The 14,044-nt window shown below is 42.1% G+C and overlaps 6 protein-coding genes across 6 annotated transcripts; 3 read left to right on the top strand and 3 right to left on the bottom strand.

The window, feature by feature from the left end:
* Window positions 1-30: 30 nt before the first annotated feature.
* On the top strand, window positions 31-2,028 carry Regnase-1 (zinc finger CCCH-type containing protein regnase 1). Its single transcript, XM_018113202.3, has one exon. The coding sequence runs from the start codon at window positions 220-222 to the stop codon at window positions 1,852-1,854; it is 1,635 nt and encodes a 544-aa protein (XP_017968691.1). The 5' UTR covers window positions 31-219; the 3' UTR covers window positions 1,855-2,028.
* On the bottom strand, window positions 1,821-3,900 carry idc (zinc finger protein idc). The gene is made up of 5 exons (XM_018113203.3): window positions 3,613-3,900; window positions 2,646-3,532; window positions 2,448-2,582; window positions 2,269-2,379; window positions 1,821-2,208 (listed from the first exon to the last, which is right to left on the bottom strand). The coding sequence occupies exons 1-5, from the start codon at window positions 3,760-3,762 to the stop codon at window positions 2,061-2,063; spliced, it is 1,431 nt and encodes a 476-aa protein (XP_017968692.1). The 5' UTR covers window positions 3,763-3,900; the 3' UTR covers window positions 1,821-2,060.
* Window positions 3,901-4,151: 251 nt separating this feature from the next.
* Window positions 4,152-6,040, top strand: trem (trade embargo). The gene is made up of 5 exons (XM_018113204.3): window positions 4,152-4,384; window positions 4,452-5,269; window positions 5,333-5,467; window positions 5,529-5,639; window positions 5,701-6,040. Exons 1-5 carry the CDS (start codon window positions 4,238-4,240, stop codon window positions 5,867-5,869), a joined length of 1,380 nt encoding a protein of 459 aa, XP_017968693.1. The 5' UTR covers window positions 4,152-4,237; the 3' UTR covers window positions 5,870-6,040.
* LOC108660006 (uncharacterized) lies at window positions 4,225-7,353 on the bottom strand. Its single transcript, XM_018113207.3, has 4 exons — window positions 7,178-7,353; window positions 6,639-7,114; window positions 6,445-6,579; window positions 4,225-6,388 (listed from the first exon to the last, which is right to left on the bottom strand). Exons 1-4 carry the CDS (start codon window positions 7,331-7,333, stop codon window positions 6,163-6,165), a joined length of 993 nt encoding a protein of 330 aa, XP_017968696.2. The 5' UTR covers window positions 7,334-7,353; the 3' UTR covers window positions 4,225-6,162.
* A 255-nt stretch (window positions 7,354-7,608) lies between these two features.
* Window positions 7,609-10,801, top strand: LOC108660005 (uncharacterized). Its single transcript, XM_018113205.3, has 4 exons — window positions 7,609-7,855; window positions 7,920-8,347; window positions 8,415-8,549; window positions 8,605-10,801. Exons 1-4 carry the CDS (start codon window positions 7,703-7,705, stop codon window positions 8,858-8,860), a joined length of 972 nt encoding a protein of 323 aa, XP_017968694.1. The 5' UTR covers window positions 7,609-7,702; the 3' UTR covers window positions 8,861-10,801.
* On the bottom strand, window positions 9,113-13,600 carry psidin (phagocyte signaling impaired). The gene is made up of 8 exons (XM_018113201.3): window positions 13,087-13,600; window positions 12,919-13,013; window positions 12,713-12,842; window positions 11,757-12,249; window positions 11,302-11,698; window positions 9,931-11,244; window positions 9,681-9,876; window positions 9,113-9,619 (listed from the first exon to the last, which is right to left on the bottom strand). The coding sequence occupies exons 1-8, from the start codon at window positions 13,148-13,150 to the stop codon at window positions 9,435-9,437; spliced, it is 2,874 nt and encodes a 957-aa protein (XP_017968690.1). The 5' UTR covers window positions 13,151-13,600; the 3' UTR covers window positions 9,113-9,434.
* Between the last annotated feature and the right edge of the window lie 444 nt (window positions 13,601-14,044).

Below are 14,044 nucleotides of genomic sequence, written 5' to 3'. Positions count from 1 at the left end.
GATTATTGGAACTCATATTTCCCTGAAACTAACAGTAAAGAGTATGTTAATGTTGTGCCGCTGTTATGTTAACAGCATATCTGTTTGGCAACAACAACAAAATGTAAAAAGACGGAACTTGTTGCAAAAGTCGCCAAAAATTGTTTAAAAAACTAAGAAGGCACTCAACAAGCAAACAACATACGCAGGTGCAGTGGTTAATAGAGGCTTGACAACTAAATGCGCATTAAAATGGATTGTGAAGTGCCTGAGCAACAAAAACACCAGTACCAACACCAACAACAACAACAGCAGCAGCAGCAGCAACAACAACAACAAAGCGCCAACAAGTATGCGAGAAAGCCAAAGACGTCGCAGCAGCAGCAACAGGAAAGCAGCGACGACGATGACTTGAGCAACGCGGAACGTAAGAATCTGGAATTTGCACAAAAATTAGGCTATAGCGAGCAGTCGATACACACGGCGTTAACGCGTCTTGGTTCAGAGGCTAAACAAAACGAGCTGCTGGCAGAACTTATTAAACTAACAGCAGATGCGCCGCGTCCAATAGTCACCAACAGCAGCAGCAACAGCAATAACAACAGTCATGTGTCACCCCCCGTGAGCAGCAGCAGCAGTAGCAGTAGTGGATCGCTACGGCATATTGTCATCGATGGTAGCAATGTGGCCCTGTCACATGGTAATCACACCATCTTCAGCTGTCGTGGCATACGCATCTGTGTGGACTGGTTCAGGCAGCGTGGCCATCGTCATATCACAGCATTTGTGCCTAACTGGCGCAAGGAGCTGGCCAACAACAATATAACTGATCAGGAGCTGCTCTATGAGCTGGAACAGGAAAGAGTGTTGGTGTTTACACCATCGCGGCATTTGGATGGCAAACGTGTTTCCTGCTACGATGATCGTTTCATACTCAAGCTGGCAGTAGAAACAGACGGTATTGTGGTATCAAACGATAACTATCGAGATCTGTTGCTGGAGAGCAACGAGTTCCGGCGTGTTATCCAGGAACGGTTATTGATGTACTCTTTTGTGGACGACATCTTTATGCCGCCCGATGATCCACTGGGTCGGTCCGGGCCTAGTTTGGATATGTTCTTGCGCTCACCGAGTCAGCAGAAAATAGCGGACGCACAGCAACAATTGTGTCCATACGGTAAGAAATGTACATACGGACAGAAGTGCAAATTTCGTCATACGACGCAGGTTCAGCGTCTGCCGCTCCAGGTCTCGCACAGTGCTCCACTACACAGCAACGGTGGACAGCAGCTACTGTCTACCAGTGGCAGTAGCAGCAATACTGCAAAGATGGCGGCGCTGGCCCGCACCAAATCGAATACAGTTGACAAAATCTCACAGCAGCAGCAGCAGCAACAGCTCTGTCATTCTTTCAACCAGCTGGAGCTGGGCAGTAATAGCTGCGACGTAGAGCCGGCGCAGCTTCAGAACCGCCACAAGAAGCTGCAAAGGCAGGCGCCGTCCCCTTCCTTTCGATTGCTAGTTCCCACATACAGCGCGCCACATCAGCAACAACAGTTAGGCAATAATAATATCAATGGCAATTATCAACATCAGTATCTGACTCGTACACCGTCCGAGCCGCTGACGGATCAACATCAGGCCACCAAGCTATCCATTCCTGCCCACAATCTAGCCCATTTGTCAGCCTCCGATTCACGCATCAACGAAGAGTTGCACCACACAAAACGTGAGGAGCAGCGCAATATGCTACGCTATCACTTGAACAGCCTATTCCCGCAACATCAGGTGCATGCTGTGCTACAGCTCTACCCTGATGAGACCGATGCGAAGACAATCTGTGCAGCAATACTTAATTTATTTCCGCATAATTAGACTAAATCTTAGGCTAGACGCAATCTTCACAATTAAGCAGCGTTCGTAAATTATTTCCAAGTACTTGTTACAGTTTAAAGTTGTATAATCAATTACGTATTGTAATTCATATATATATATATGCATTTATATATAACAATTTGTTATAATTTTATACACATACCTATATACATATATCTATATGATTAATATGTGTTAGTTAGCGTTTACAGCTCCAAGCCAGTCTTGGCCCCCGTATATATGGGATACAGTTCATCCACATTGGCATTGACGCCGCCACCCCTTCGGTCGTGCGTTATTCTATGATTGCGCAATTTATAAGCCTGGGGAAAGCCTTTGCCACAAATCTCGCAGCTGTCAAGGAACACAAAATACATTAGAATAAATGTGTGGTATGTGAATGATTCAACTTACACATGCGGCTTTTCGCCCGTGTGAATCATCTTATGGAATTTCAGCGTATTCGTGTAAGTGAATGTCTTGTGGCACACATCACACTCATATGGACGCTCGTTTGTGTGTATGCTAATCAAATTGAAATGTATATATTTTCATATATGTATAGGTGTGTGTTTGCGTAAAACAATACTTACCGATGATGCTTGTTACGTGTAGAGAGATCCGCAAAGGCGGCCGGGCAATAGGTGCACTTGTAGGGCCGATTGCCTGTGTGCGTGTTCATGTGTCGTGCTAGCTGCTGAGCCTGTGCAAAGCAATGACCGCAGATTCTAAAAGGAAATTTATATCTCAATTGATGTATCAAACTGAAAGGCAGTTTTCGTAATACTCACTCGCATTCGTGTGGCTTAACGCCAGAATGCACCTTGATGTGCTCGGTGAGGCGACTCTGCGATGGATACATATTTCCACAAATATCGCATATGTATTTAAATTCCTTCTTATCGCCCACGAGAATCTTGTGTCCCCCTTTGGTCTTAATGCCTGCTGTCTTGCGCACAATTGTTTCCCCAAAGGTTATGCTCTCGTCGGGATTCAATATGATGTTGGTTGTGGTCACGCTACATTTCTCACGTTTTATATTCCCTAAAGCCGTTTTGCTTGTGGCGGCTTTTCGCTGGTTTGCACGTCGTTTGATACCGGAGCGTGTCGACATCGTACGCGATTTTACTGGCAGAAATTCCTCGTCAGACGAATTTTGAACCTCTATTTCATCCTCGTGTGCGCTTTCTGTTAACTGATCCTGATCCTGATCCAGCTGCTCAAGATACTCTATATCGGCCGACAGACCAGATATAGACTGTGTGCCAATATCCTCATCACCTTCTTCAGCATTACCTTCCTCGTAGGCCGGTTGTTCGGTGACTAAATCACCGTCGTATGCCTCATATACATCATACAGCTCCTCTATAATGCCATCCTCCTCCACCTGTTCGCTTTTTACATGAACCAGCCTTTCCTTGACCTCCACGTGTTCATCGTTGGTCTCTTCATTGCCTGCCAGCACCTGTCCCTCATTCAACTCTATACCCGAGGGCTCATGGCTAGCACTGAGCCCATTATCATCTTCTTCGACCGACTGTTCCACTACAACAGGGGCTATGAATTGCCTTAGATGTTTGTATGAGCGCTGGCAAACTCGACGAAACTTGTATGCAATGTGTAAATTCTTTAAACATTTTTCGCATATCTTGTCCGGATAGTGATCGAATTTCTTTATCTGAAAGCAGTACAAATCATTTTCAAAATTCCACTCATTTCAATTATTTGTCTAATGTTTTGTTTTTAATTCAATCTTACGGGTACGCCGCCGCATTCTAGTATCATGTTCGTCAAATCTTTCGATGCGTCGTCATTGAAAATGCTGCCCATCGCTTCTTTTGGTTGCTGCAAGCACACTCGGCATACTATCCACTTCTGTGTTGTTGCAGTCGTTGTTGTTGGCATCATTTAAAATTGTACTACCTCAAGGAATGCACAAATTATCCAATTTCTTCTAGACGACGCCAAAAAAATGTTAAAAATATATTAAAGGCAAAAATCCAAGCTGTTGCCGTTGTTGTGTGAATGGCATCTATTAAGGTGACCGTGGCATCATGCATGTGGTATTTTTCTGTAGTTACATTGAGTAAATGCATACACATTTTATATAATATTTATGTTATAAAAAATATATAAATATATATATTTTATTTATTTTTAACTGATATTTTAATACTATCATTAAGCATAAATAGCTGAATTCAATTGCTTAAAATAGTATATACTCAAATTTAAAATACTAAATACTATTGGGCCATGTACGCGTCCGCAAGTGAATGACAAGCATAACAAGGGACGCTTGCATTATTATTATAATTTGGCCAAAATATAAGATATATGTATTTATAATTTGTATGTTTTGCAACAATAAAATACAAAAGTTATGAAAACTGAATTAAATGAAAAATGGATTGTATGTCGGGTGTGCCTAAGCAATCCCAACGACGGCGAAGATCTATTGCTGGACATATTCAGTCAAAATGCCAGTACCCGCCTTGATCAAATGCTCCACATCTGTGCTGGAATCCCTGTACGTACAATACAAATTAAGTAATAGCTCCAGCACTCTTATAAACCCAACTTGTATTGCATTACAGGTTAGCATCGATGACAACTTTCCAGACAAGATGTGCAGCAAATGTGTACGAGTACTGCGGATCGCTTACAAATTCCGTCTGACTTGTCAGAGGTCGCATCAACACATCGCGGATATGCTTTCCACGGAATTGGATACCGGTGGAAGCAATGATTACGAGGAAGAAGATGAGGCCATAGCGAATGCTTGGGAGGAGCAGACACAAATCAAAATCGAAGGCGAAGTTGAAGAAACGAGCGGTGAATTCATAAATTATGTAGTTTCAGGGGACGACGCTGAGGGAGACGGGGATGAGGATGCCATTGTTTATGATGCCACCAACACTGAGGAAGAACAGAATACCGTTGTATACGATGACGCAACTGTTATTGAGGTAGCGGAGGCAGAAATTGAAACGGAAACCGAGGTTGAAAACTTTGCAGACTATGAGGAACTGGAAGTCCTGGCAACCGAATCACTGCCCCCAAGTAGCACTTCAATGCAAACAAAAATAGCCACTCAGCGCATTGTGTGGACCGACGTGCCCGATGATCCCATGAAGAATGATATCTTAAGCTCCGACGATGAACATTACATGCCCGATACTAAGGCGGAACCACGCCTGCTAAATCGTGTGCGACAGCCGCGCAAAGTGCAGCTGCGACCAAAGACTTCAGCAGGCTCTTTAGCCGCTGAGCACGAGGAGAAGAAAATGGGACGCAAACCGCGCGACAAACATTCCAATTATATTTGCGATGTTTGTGGAAACATTTATCCTTCACAGGCGCGTCTCACTGAACACATGAAATTCCACAGCGGAGTCAAGCCGCACGAGTGCGAGTAGGTTTGGTCCATGCTATAAGGGCGAAGAACGTATTTAATAATCCTTCATTTACTGTGCAGGATCTGTGGTCGTGGATTTGTCCAAAACCAGCAACTGGTGCGGCATATGAACACACATACAGGTAATCGACCTTACAAGTGCAATTTCTGCCCAGCGGCCTTCGCTGATCGTTCCACCAAGACAAAACATCATCGGTAAGTACTACGGTAAATATTTTAAAAATAATAAAATTAGTATATCTGCATACACCCACAGCATACATACAAAGGAGCGCCCATATGAATGCGATGTCTGCCTTAAAACATTTACTTATTCGGACAATTTGAAATTTCATAAGATGATACATACGGGAGAAAAGCCGCACGTGTAAGTTTTAGTTGAGCAACCCAAATATAATTGTAACTAATCATTTTTTTGGTTTTTGCAGTTGTGATTTGTGTGGCAAAGGATTTGTCAAAGCCTACAAAATGCGATTGCATCGTGTAACGCACGAGAAACGCGGACCCTGGAAACCTGTTGAGTTGGACCTGGAAGCTCAGGAACGCATGAAAGACAATGTGTCCGAGATGGTGATTGGCATATTGCCATCGGTTTAGGCCTTGTACAAATCATAATTGTAAACTTATATTTCATTAATATTATTTCATAAGTTGTGTGCTAATTGTTTTACTTGTGCTCCTTATATGGAGCAGGGATAATAGGTCCCAAAACGAAAACAAAGCCAAATTATTATTGTAACATCAATTATAAAAACGTTTTTTATGATATTTTCAATTTGGATTTGGAAATTCCAATTAGTTATCCTTGAGAGAGAGAGAGATTGTATTATAATTTATATATTTATTGTTGTACTAAAAAGTGCTTGCTTAAACTCTAGCCCCAATGGAAATTACTCCTCTTCCATTGTTATCACTGCAATATCCAGTTCTTTGTTCGCTCTGTGCGAACGTTCATGTGTGTTCTTATGGTGTGCCTGGGAAAATCGTCGAGCACAGTATTGGCAGCTAAAAGGTCGCTCTCCCGTATGAGTTTTGAGATGCACATTCAACACATTGGAGTAGGCAAAGGACTTTGGGCAGTATTTGCACCTATACGGTCGTTCATTAGTGTGGATGCTAAATAAAAATAATTATAGAAAGTACATAAAGTGATATAAAGCGTTGCCCCTCACCGTTGGTGCTTAATTCGTGTGGAAGGATCTGCAAACGAAGCGTCGCAGTAATCACATTTATATGGACGTAAACCCGTATGAGAGTTCATGTGCCGGGCCAGCTGTGGCGTCTGACGGAAACGCTTGTGGCAGATTCTACAATATTAAATTGCAATTAAAAGTTTCAATTTGAGCATTAAAGCTTTGTTGCTTACTCGCACTCATGTGGTTTGTGCACACTGTGTAGTTTTAAATGTGTTGTTAACTTCACTTTCTCTGTGTATACATTGTTGCAGATATTACACACATATGTGACACCCAGAGGTTTGGACGCCTCTGGATAACATGTAGGTGGCATCCCGGCGATTGTGCGATTACGGCGGATTGGCCTGTATGGCTGCGCTTTTATATTTGCCCGTGCTGGTGTTGCAGGCTTTATTGTGATAACTTCTGTACTGTCCTGGCTGCCTGCAATACTGGCTGTTTCCAGTGTCACCTCGTATGAATCGATAAAATCCGATGGCGTTTCGTTCCCACTGTCCGGCTGAAACTGCTGTTGTTCCTGTTCGTGCTTCAGCTTTTGCAGTTGCTCCTCTGCCTGCTGGCACATGCTACGCAGCTTCAAAGCTGCTCGGAGTAGCAGGGCACAGCTTGTGCATATTTTATTTGGCATGCGATCATCTTGTGTTAGCTGCAAAAAGAGACCCACCTATTGCAATTGCCTCTGTAGCTATAGTTGAATTTCACTGCTCACCAGCACGCCTGTGCATTGTTTAATTTGTACAACAAAATTCGATTCCGTGGCCATAAGCGTCTCAGCTTTGGGATGTAGCAAACAAATCCTGCAAATCGGCTCCGTGTTGTCCATGTTGTTCAACTGAAATGTTGTGGTCAATGAGAGTTGTTGCATTAATAGCAGTATATCGATAAATACCTTTATGATATCGACGTTCATAATATATTTTAAAGCGATGATTTTGCAACGGACTCAAAGACAACGGTATAAAAATAAATTTCAGTTCATCATAGTTTCTGCCACTTAACAAAAATATTAAAACGTTCGCCTAAAGAATATAAGAGTTTAGAGATAAACAACATAATTATTATAATCACACTATCTCCAATTGGTATTATCACTAACCAGAGTATCGAGTATTATTCGCGCATATCTCGATGTCTAGCTACCGATGACGATAATTTTATGTTATGATACAACAAATACATTTGATATATTTCAAAACAATAATACCATACAGTCAAATCATATTAATATCATATTATGGCAGCAAATGAATTGTTAATGGACATTGGAGCCGTATGTCGAGTTTGCTTACAGGATAGTGATACACATATGGTTTCCATTTACGAGCGAGACGAGGAACAACGCGGACTATCTATTTGCGAGAAAATTGAAAATTGCAGTGGCATTAAAGTAGTCTTTCCCTTTGATACAACTACAAAAGCAAAGATTTATTGAGTTCGAATTTCATTTTTAGATAGTACGCACTTCTGAGCTACCATCTCGCATCTGCCTGAAATGTCGCGCATTTTTAACGTTGGCACACAAATTTCGACAGATTTGCCGCCACTCAGATATTTTCCTGCGTGAATACATTTGCAAAGACGTGAGAGAGGAGGACGCAGTGCACCAGGTTATAGAAACACCATCCACCCAAACATACGAGGACGTCGAAGTGGAGGTACTGGAGGAAGGTATTTGGTGCAATGATGAAATAATTGAAGAACCTCCTGCTGCTCAAGATGAAACAAGTACCATATTAGTGCCCACTGAAGAAGTAGTAACCACGCATGTTTCGACATCCAAATCACATGTGTGTGACGTTTGTGGTAATAGCTATCCACGTAAGAGTACGCTGGACACGCATATGCGACGACACAACAATGATCGCCCATATGAATGCGAGTGAGTTGACCTAAATGCAACCTTTTAGGCAAATGCTTTATTAAAAGCCTTCTTTATTTCTGGTTAGAGTCTGCAAAAAGTCTTTTCACGTAAACTACCAGCTAATGCGCCATATACGCCAGCACACAGGCGCTCGACCTTATAGCTGCGAATACTGTCAGCGAAGCTTCACGGATCGTACGTCTTTGGTCAAGCATGAACGGTAGGTGACAATGCTGGATATATTTATGTCATACAAAGATATACTTTGCTTCTAGCACCCATCGAAATGAACGACCCTATTCTTGCGACTTGTGTGGAAAATCTTTCACATATGCCAATGTGCTCAAAGTGCACTACAAAACGCATACCGGCGAGAAGCCACATCTGTGCAGACTATGTAACAAAAGCTTTGCACGCAATCACAATCTGGTCGCCCACTTACAGACACAACAGCATATCAACGATCCCCGTGCCGCGGCCTATTTACAAACACTCAAAGCCATCACCAATGTAGCTGCAGAAAATGGCTGAGAGGTGTTAAAAGTCTGCAATTAAAAAAAAAAAAAAAAAAAAAAAAAAAAAAAACTAGAAAAGCTGGATAGTCTTAGAAAGCGAAGATGAAAAGCCCCAAAATATTTCTCATTCAACTATTAATTGAAATAATTAGTATGAGTAGTCTATATTGCGACTCATTGGTTGTGAATATATTAGACTATACTAAATAAGTGCCCTCCTATTTGGAACATCGGAATAAGTTTGTTAGTCGTATTTAAATGATGTACATTTATATGATTTAATCTTCATTTATTTCAACCTATGTAACGCTCTCTGGTCTCTTTGTCAACCAAGAACGTTACAAGATTAGAACGTCTTACCTGTTGTACAAAAATGCCGAAAATATGTAATTCAAAAATGTGCACAAGAATCTAATTTGATTGGTGATTGTAAGTAGCTGACAGAGTGGAGTTAGGATTAGCGAACGGGGCATATATAAATTGCCTTCTTTAAAATATTAAATAACAAACTGGGTTGGGAATCGGATGATTTATAGCAGTTGGGAAGATAAACGAAGACTTTGCACAGCAAAGTCAGTTCTTTGTGAAACCTATTTGCCTATCATGCGTATTTTGTCTTTTAACAGATTGCGCAACTCGGTGATCATAAGTTCATGGGACTCTTTAAATGTGGCGGAAACATCTCCAATTAACGTGGCCTCCACTTCCGGTTTCAGTGACATATCGGCCATGAATGAGCTAAGTTCACGCGGAAGAGTAGGCGGTTTCCATATGCCTGCAGGAAATTGGTTTTCAGTTCGATATGTTATGTTGCAATGATGCATTCGTCTACTTACGTATGGCTGCATCACAGGCCTCCAATTTATGCTTCAATTGACGCATCAGCTCTTGGAGCATTTGACTACGCTCTTTTTCACTAATCGGCTCCTGTGTTTTGTTATCACCCGATGTTTTTTTTTTTGCTTTTGTCTTTGCACTGCATTGCAGCTTGTCATTCAGCACCGATAATAGGAAGGCATAAAGTGAAAGAATCTGCAAGTTTAGATTGGTCAAGCTATTTGAAAATAAATTAACGAATGTGCCTACCTCCAAGCTGGCCGCCACCTTTTGCTGATGCTCGCGACGCTTCCATAGGCCATCCATGCCGTTCCACTCATTGCTCTCCGTGATTGTCTGCACGCACAGCTCCATGACAGAAACAACATTCTCGCTAACCTTTTTGCACTGCAGTGCCAGTTGCGATGCGCCGCTGTACAAATCTAGCACCAGTTGCGCTAAGTCATCGAAGAAACTCTCATAAGGCAGCTTGAGCAGTAAATGAAGACGCGTTGGCAGCAAATTGACTAGAAAATTTTGCGATAGCGGCTTGTAGTTCATCAGCCGAAGACGCTGGAACAGGCCTGTCCATGACGTACGCAGTAGCTCCACTGTAGCTATGTCATCGCCCGACGTTGGAGTTCTCGGCTTATCATTTGACATGACCAGCTTTGCGCTTTGTGGTGCATGATAAAGGTCAATGAATGAGGCAAATAAGCGAAGAAGTAATGACCGAATTTGCAGCACCTCAATCTCCTGCTCATATGATTCCTTTCGTTCAGCTTCTGTATCATCTATATGCAAGGGATCCCAGCGAATAATAGCCTGAAGGTCTCGATTATCGCTTAACTCATTCCACGAAATACGATCGTCGGCGGGTTCTATGCTCATTGCTACATAGGCTGACAGATTTTGTTGAATGCTTCCATAAAAGCAAACTATATCGCACAGTTGCGCCTCCACCGAACAGGATACATACATTAAACTATTTGTCAGGCGTTCCTTAAAGTTCATAAATTCTTCCATCTTCGAGAATGTACAGAAGCGATAAGTTAACGAAATATATTCCAAACGCTCCTTATAGCTATTTGTGAAGAACTTCAATGTGGAATCGTAGCAATTTCGAACGCCCGAAAAGCGACCGGAAAGAGGCAAAAGATTACAGTGCACATAACCCATGGAGTCCAACTGAATTTGTTTGATGTCCAAATAGTCATACATTTCTTGAGCACCGACCATACACCCAAACATGTGATAGATTTTTAAGCTGAGCAGTTTCACGTGGAAGTTGCTAGTGCTGTTACGTAGCACATATTGCAGCAGACAAAGCGCCTCAAATAAATAATCCGATTTACTCTCTCGCTTTGACACATCGTACATTACATTTGCAGCAAGAAGTGCGTACGGATCCGAGGGTCCCATTTCCGTAGACAGCAGTTCCTTGCCAAACGTACTGTGCCCATGCTCATAGTGCAGCTTAAGTGCCGTATAAAAGGCAATCAAGTGATCTGTGGACAGCTCAATATGAGCGCCGCACATGCGAGAAACTTGCAGAGCACAAATATGCTTCTGCATGTGTTCCTTCTGCAAGCAAACATGAATGAATTAAATTGAATAAGAAAAATCTAATTATATACTAACGTTCTGCGGTAAGGAGCTTGAGCTAATGCCGCTTTCAGTGAGCAGTTTACTGGCTAGAGATTGTCGTTGATCCATGCTAATTGAGGGTAGAAACAGTGCTATATCGTGGGTGCAGCAAGATTTATCGCCAAATAGGTGAAAATACTCGATGACCATCTCGTCAAAGTCACCGATTAACTCCTCTGCAGGCAGCTGATGGGCACGCATGCGCTGATGCAGCTCTAGGCGCGCCAAATAAGGACCACGCGTCTTGCGCGTCGACGACTTTATTATGTGCAATAGAAAGTCATGACAACTTTTCAGCGAATATGCTGGCTCCTGCTGCTCCGCCGGTTGCTGCTTCAGCAGCTCGAAACAGCTTTGCAGATACTCCTTATAGTAATCCCAGCGATCACGACTAATGAAGATTTCATATATTATATATTAATAGACATCAAATGTCAATCAGCACTTACTCGGCATCGAGCAGCTCTTGCAGAAGCTTATTTAATTCCAGCCAATTACCCAGCTTCTTGAGCAGCTCAAATTTCATGCTAACGGGCGCACCAGGATATAATTTAGCACACAGTTCGCCGGTAAGAAACTCCCAGGCGTCCTGGTACTTGTTTTGCAACTTTAATATGTGTAAATAGAGGAATGCCTCCTGCTCCGTCTCCAGCTTGCCCTCCTTGATGTGCTTGTCAACCATCCGCTGCGCTAACGCCAGATAAAGGTTACGCTTCTCAGGTATGTTGGATTCGGGGCCACGGATGCCTTGGAATACCACGCTGATCACGGACCAAAAGTAATAGGCATTCTTTGGCTGTGCCTTGTATAGCTGAAGGGCAACAGCCTGCTGTGCCTTGTAATCCTCAACGCGCACATGAGATACAAATAAATGGGCCAACAGTTCCTCATTGCCTGGATTCAGTTTGACTGCGTGCTGATAGAGTTCAACTATTTTGTCCACTACAATATCAAGGTAATGTATTTTAATTAACTGACTTGATGGAATAGAAAAGCCTGGTAAATATACCATCAGCATAATAAAATGAAAAACTACTTTTTTAGCCGATAATGATTGACAGGTTTCTTCAAACGGACAGGTGGATGGTGCGCTTGTATGTTTTTATAGCACTATTTTACTCAACTGATGCGTTCAATGCACATATACATGCTAAAAAATCTGTTTGACTTTTTGGCACGCGCTACAGTCGCACTCTCTACCCGCCGTTTAGCTTACTACCCCGCCAGTACCTATACGGAGGAGCTAATTTCTGTGCAAATGAAAGCGAGTGCGCAGGCAATTTTAATTGCCCGACTTTGTGCGCGTGCCAAGAAATATACTTATAAATATGAAACTGTCGCCAACGTTCTATAGCTATGTGTCTCTATATCTGTCTTTTTTGTTGTATCACCCTCTATATCTTACGTTGTTCCATTTCACGATAGCAGAAGGAGAGCACCTGCAATGTGGAATCGTCCACGGGCTTTTCTTCGGCTACGGATTGCAGGCAGCTATGACTCTCTTCGTAGCGTCCCAGACGTAAAAGCGATAAGCCCTATACATATATAGAAAAATCAAGGATTTATGCATCACTTCAAGTGAAAATCTTTTTATTTCGCAATTGAGTTTACCTTGAGAGCACGTGCGCAAAGTAAATTTGGATGTTTGCGTAGCAGTTTTTCAGACTCCTGTAGAGCTTTGCGATTGTTACCCACTTCAAGATTGTCTATGAATTGACATAAAGTAAACTATATATAGTATATGTATGTTAACAGTGTATATACATTAATTAGACTTACCGTAGACCGGTCGCAGTCGACGTTCGAACAGCGCCGTATCCATGGCCTGCTGCTGGTGTGCCATGGTTGACTTGCAGGTGGCTCACTCTAACCAACGACACACGCGCCACACGTTGCTGATGCTTCTGCTGCTACTGCCACTCGTTGCCACCTTTAACCTAATTACAGCGGGCCTCAAGCAACACGCTTGCTTTGATTTTTTATCTTCCAAATGCCGCTTGAATTAAACCCGGTACGTTGTGTGTCCACTGTATTGGGCAGAATAAAACCCACTCTAATGGTTATTCTGACAGCAGGTTAAGGTATACAAAATACACACTATGAAACAATTGTACAAATTATTAACTATTAATTTTTGTTGAATAAAAAAACTTTGCTGCCTCTTCATAAATTCGGCACTAGAGGTGCATGAGAAGCGATACATTTATTGTTGTGAACTTTTTATCTTCGGACTATCGCCTATCGAAAACACATTGATCAGCTGCGACAAGTCAGCTGGGGATGACAATAAGATTACACCACTAACCAGAGATTACACCGTTGTTAAATCTTCCTCTTGTCTACCGTTGGCTTGAACTGGAGTTGTGTTTCATCGCCTGATTTTACTTTACGTGTATACCACTTGCGGACTCATCTTAATTGTATTCCATTTTGGTACATATATGCAAATAGAAATTGAAACTGAAAAAGAACTCGCGGCACAATTACGAAAAGTCGTTTAACAGCAACGTGAGCTTGTATTATATATGTAAACTATCGGAAAATCTATGGTATGAGCAATTTGAATCGATTGAAAAAATGACCATCGTAGTATTTTTGATTCTGTCATAAAAAGACTTTTTGCGAATTGCATCCATTCAAATAAATACAGATAATTCTTCTCGAAGCCAAATTACTATATTCCTCTCAAAAATTGCTGACCTTTATTAAAAATTCATCGCGAAATGGATCAACGATA

This window comes from Drosophila navojoa, chromosome 2 (assembly GCF_054131105.1).
Source record: "Drosophila navojoa isolate 15081-1374.11 chromosome 2, UAZ_NAV_1.0, whole genome shotgun sequence".
In the NCBI taxonomy this organism is placed as follows: Eukaryota; Metazoa; Arthropoda; class Insecta; order Diptera; family Drosophilidae; genus Drosophila; species Drosophila navojoa.
Note: the sequence above shows the minus strand (reverse complement) of the source record. Positions and strands in the feature narration are given on the sequence as shown.

Excerpts from the sequence above, each read along its gene's own strand:
- Regnase-1 (XM_018113202.3), top strand. The coding sequence starts at position 220 with ATGCGCATTAAAATGGATTGTGAAGTGCCTGAGCAACAAAAACACCAG.
- idc (XM_018113203.3), bottom strand. The coding sequence starts at position 3,762 with ATGATGCCAACAACAACGACTGCAACAACACAGAAGTGGATAGTATGC. Across the intron at positions 2,583-2,645 it reads GTTAAGCCACACGAATGCGA|AATCTGCGGTCATTGCTTTG; the intron begins GTGAGTATTACG and ends ATTTCCTTTTAG. Across the intron at positions 2,209-2,268 it reads ACGGGCGAAAAGCCGCATGT|CTGCGAGATTTGTGGCAAAG; the intron begins GTAAGTTGAATC and ends GTTCCTTGACAG.
- trem (XM_018113204.3), top strand. The coding sequence starts at position 4,238 with ATGAAAACTGAATTAAATGAAAAATGGATTGTATGTCGGGTGTGCCTA. Across the intron at positions 4,385-4,451 it reads ACATCTGTGCTGGAATCCCT|GTTAGCATCGATGACAACTT; the intron begins GTACGTACAATA and ends ATTGCATTACAG. Across the intron at positions 5,270-5,332 it reads GTCAAGCCGCACGAGTGCGA|GATCTGTGGTCGTGGATTTG; the intron begins GTAGGTTTGGTC and ends TTTACTGTGCAG.
- LOC108660006 (XM_018113207.3), bottom strand. The coding sequence starts at position 7,333 with ATGCAACAACTCTCATTGACCACAACATTTCAGTTGAACAACATGGAC. Across the intron at positions 7,115-7,177 it reads AACAATGCACAGGCGTGCTG|CTAACACAAGATGATCGCAT; the intron begins GTGAGCAGTGAA and ends CTCTTTTTGCAG. Across the intron at positions 6,580-6,638 it reads CACAAACCACATGAGTGCGA|AATCTGCCACAAGCGTTTCC; the intron begins GTAAGCAACAAA and ends TTAATATTGTAG.
- LOC108660005 (XM_018113205.3), top strand. The coding sequence starts at position 7,703 with ATGGCAGCAAATGAATTGTTAATGGACATTGGAGCCGTATGTCGAGTT. Across the intron at positions 8,348-8,414 it reads GATCGCCCATATGAATGCGA|AGTCTGCAAAAAGTCTTTTC; the intron begins GTGAGTTGACCT and ends ATTTCTGGTTAG. Across the intron at positions 8,550-8,604 it reads TCTTTGGTCAAGCATGAACG|CACCCATCGAAATGAACGAC; the intron begins GTAGGTGACAAT and ends CTTTGCTTCTAG.
- psidin (XM_018113201.3), bottom strand. The coding sequence starts at position 13,150 with ATGGCACACCAGCAGCAGGCCATGGATACGGCGCTGTTCGAACGTCGA. Across the intron at positions 12,250-12,712 it reads CTATCGTGAAATGGAACAAC|TGGACAAAATAGTTGAACTC; the intron begins GTAAGATATAGA and ends TTGATATTGTAG. Across the intron at positions 9,877-9,930 it reads AGGTGGCGGCCAGCTTGGAG|ATTCTTTCACTTTATGCCTT; the intron begins GTAGGCACATTC and ends CTAAACTTGCAG.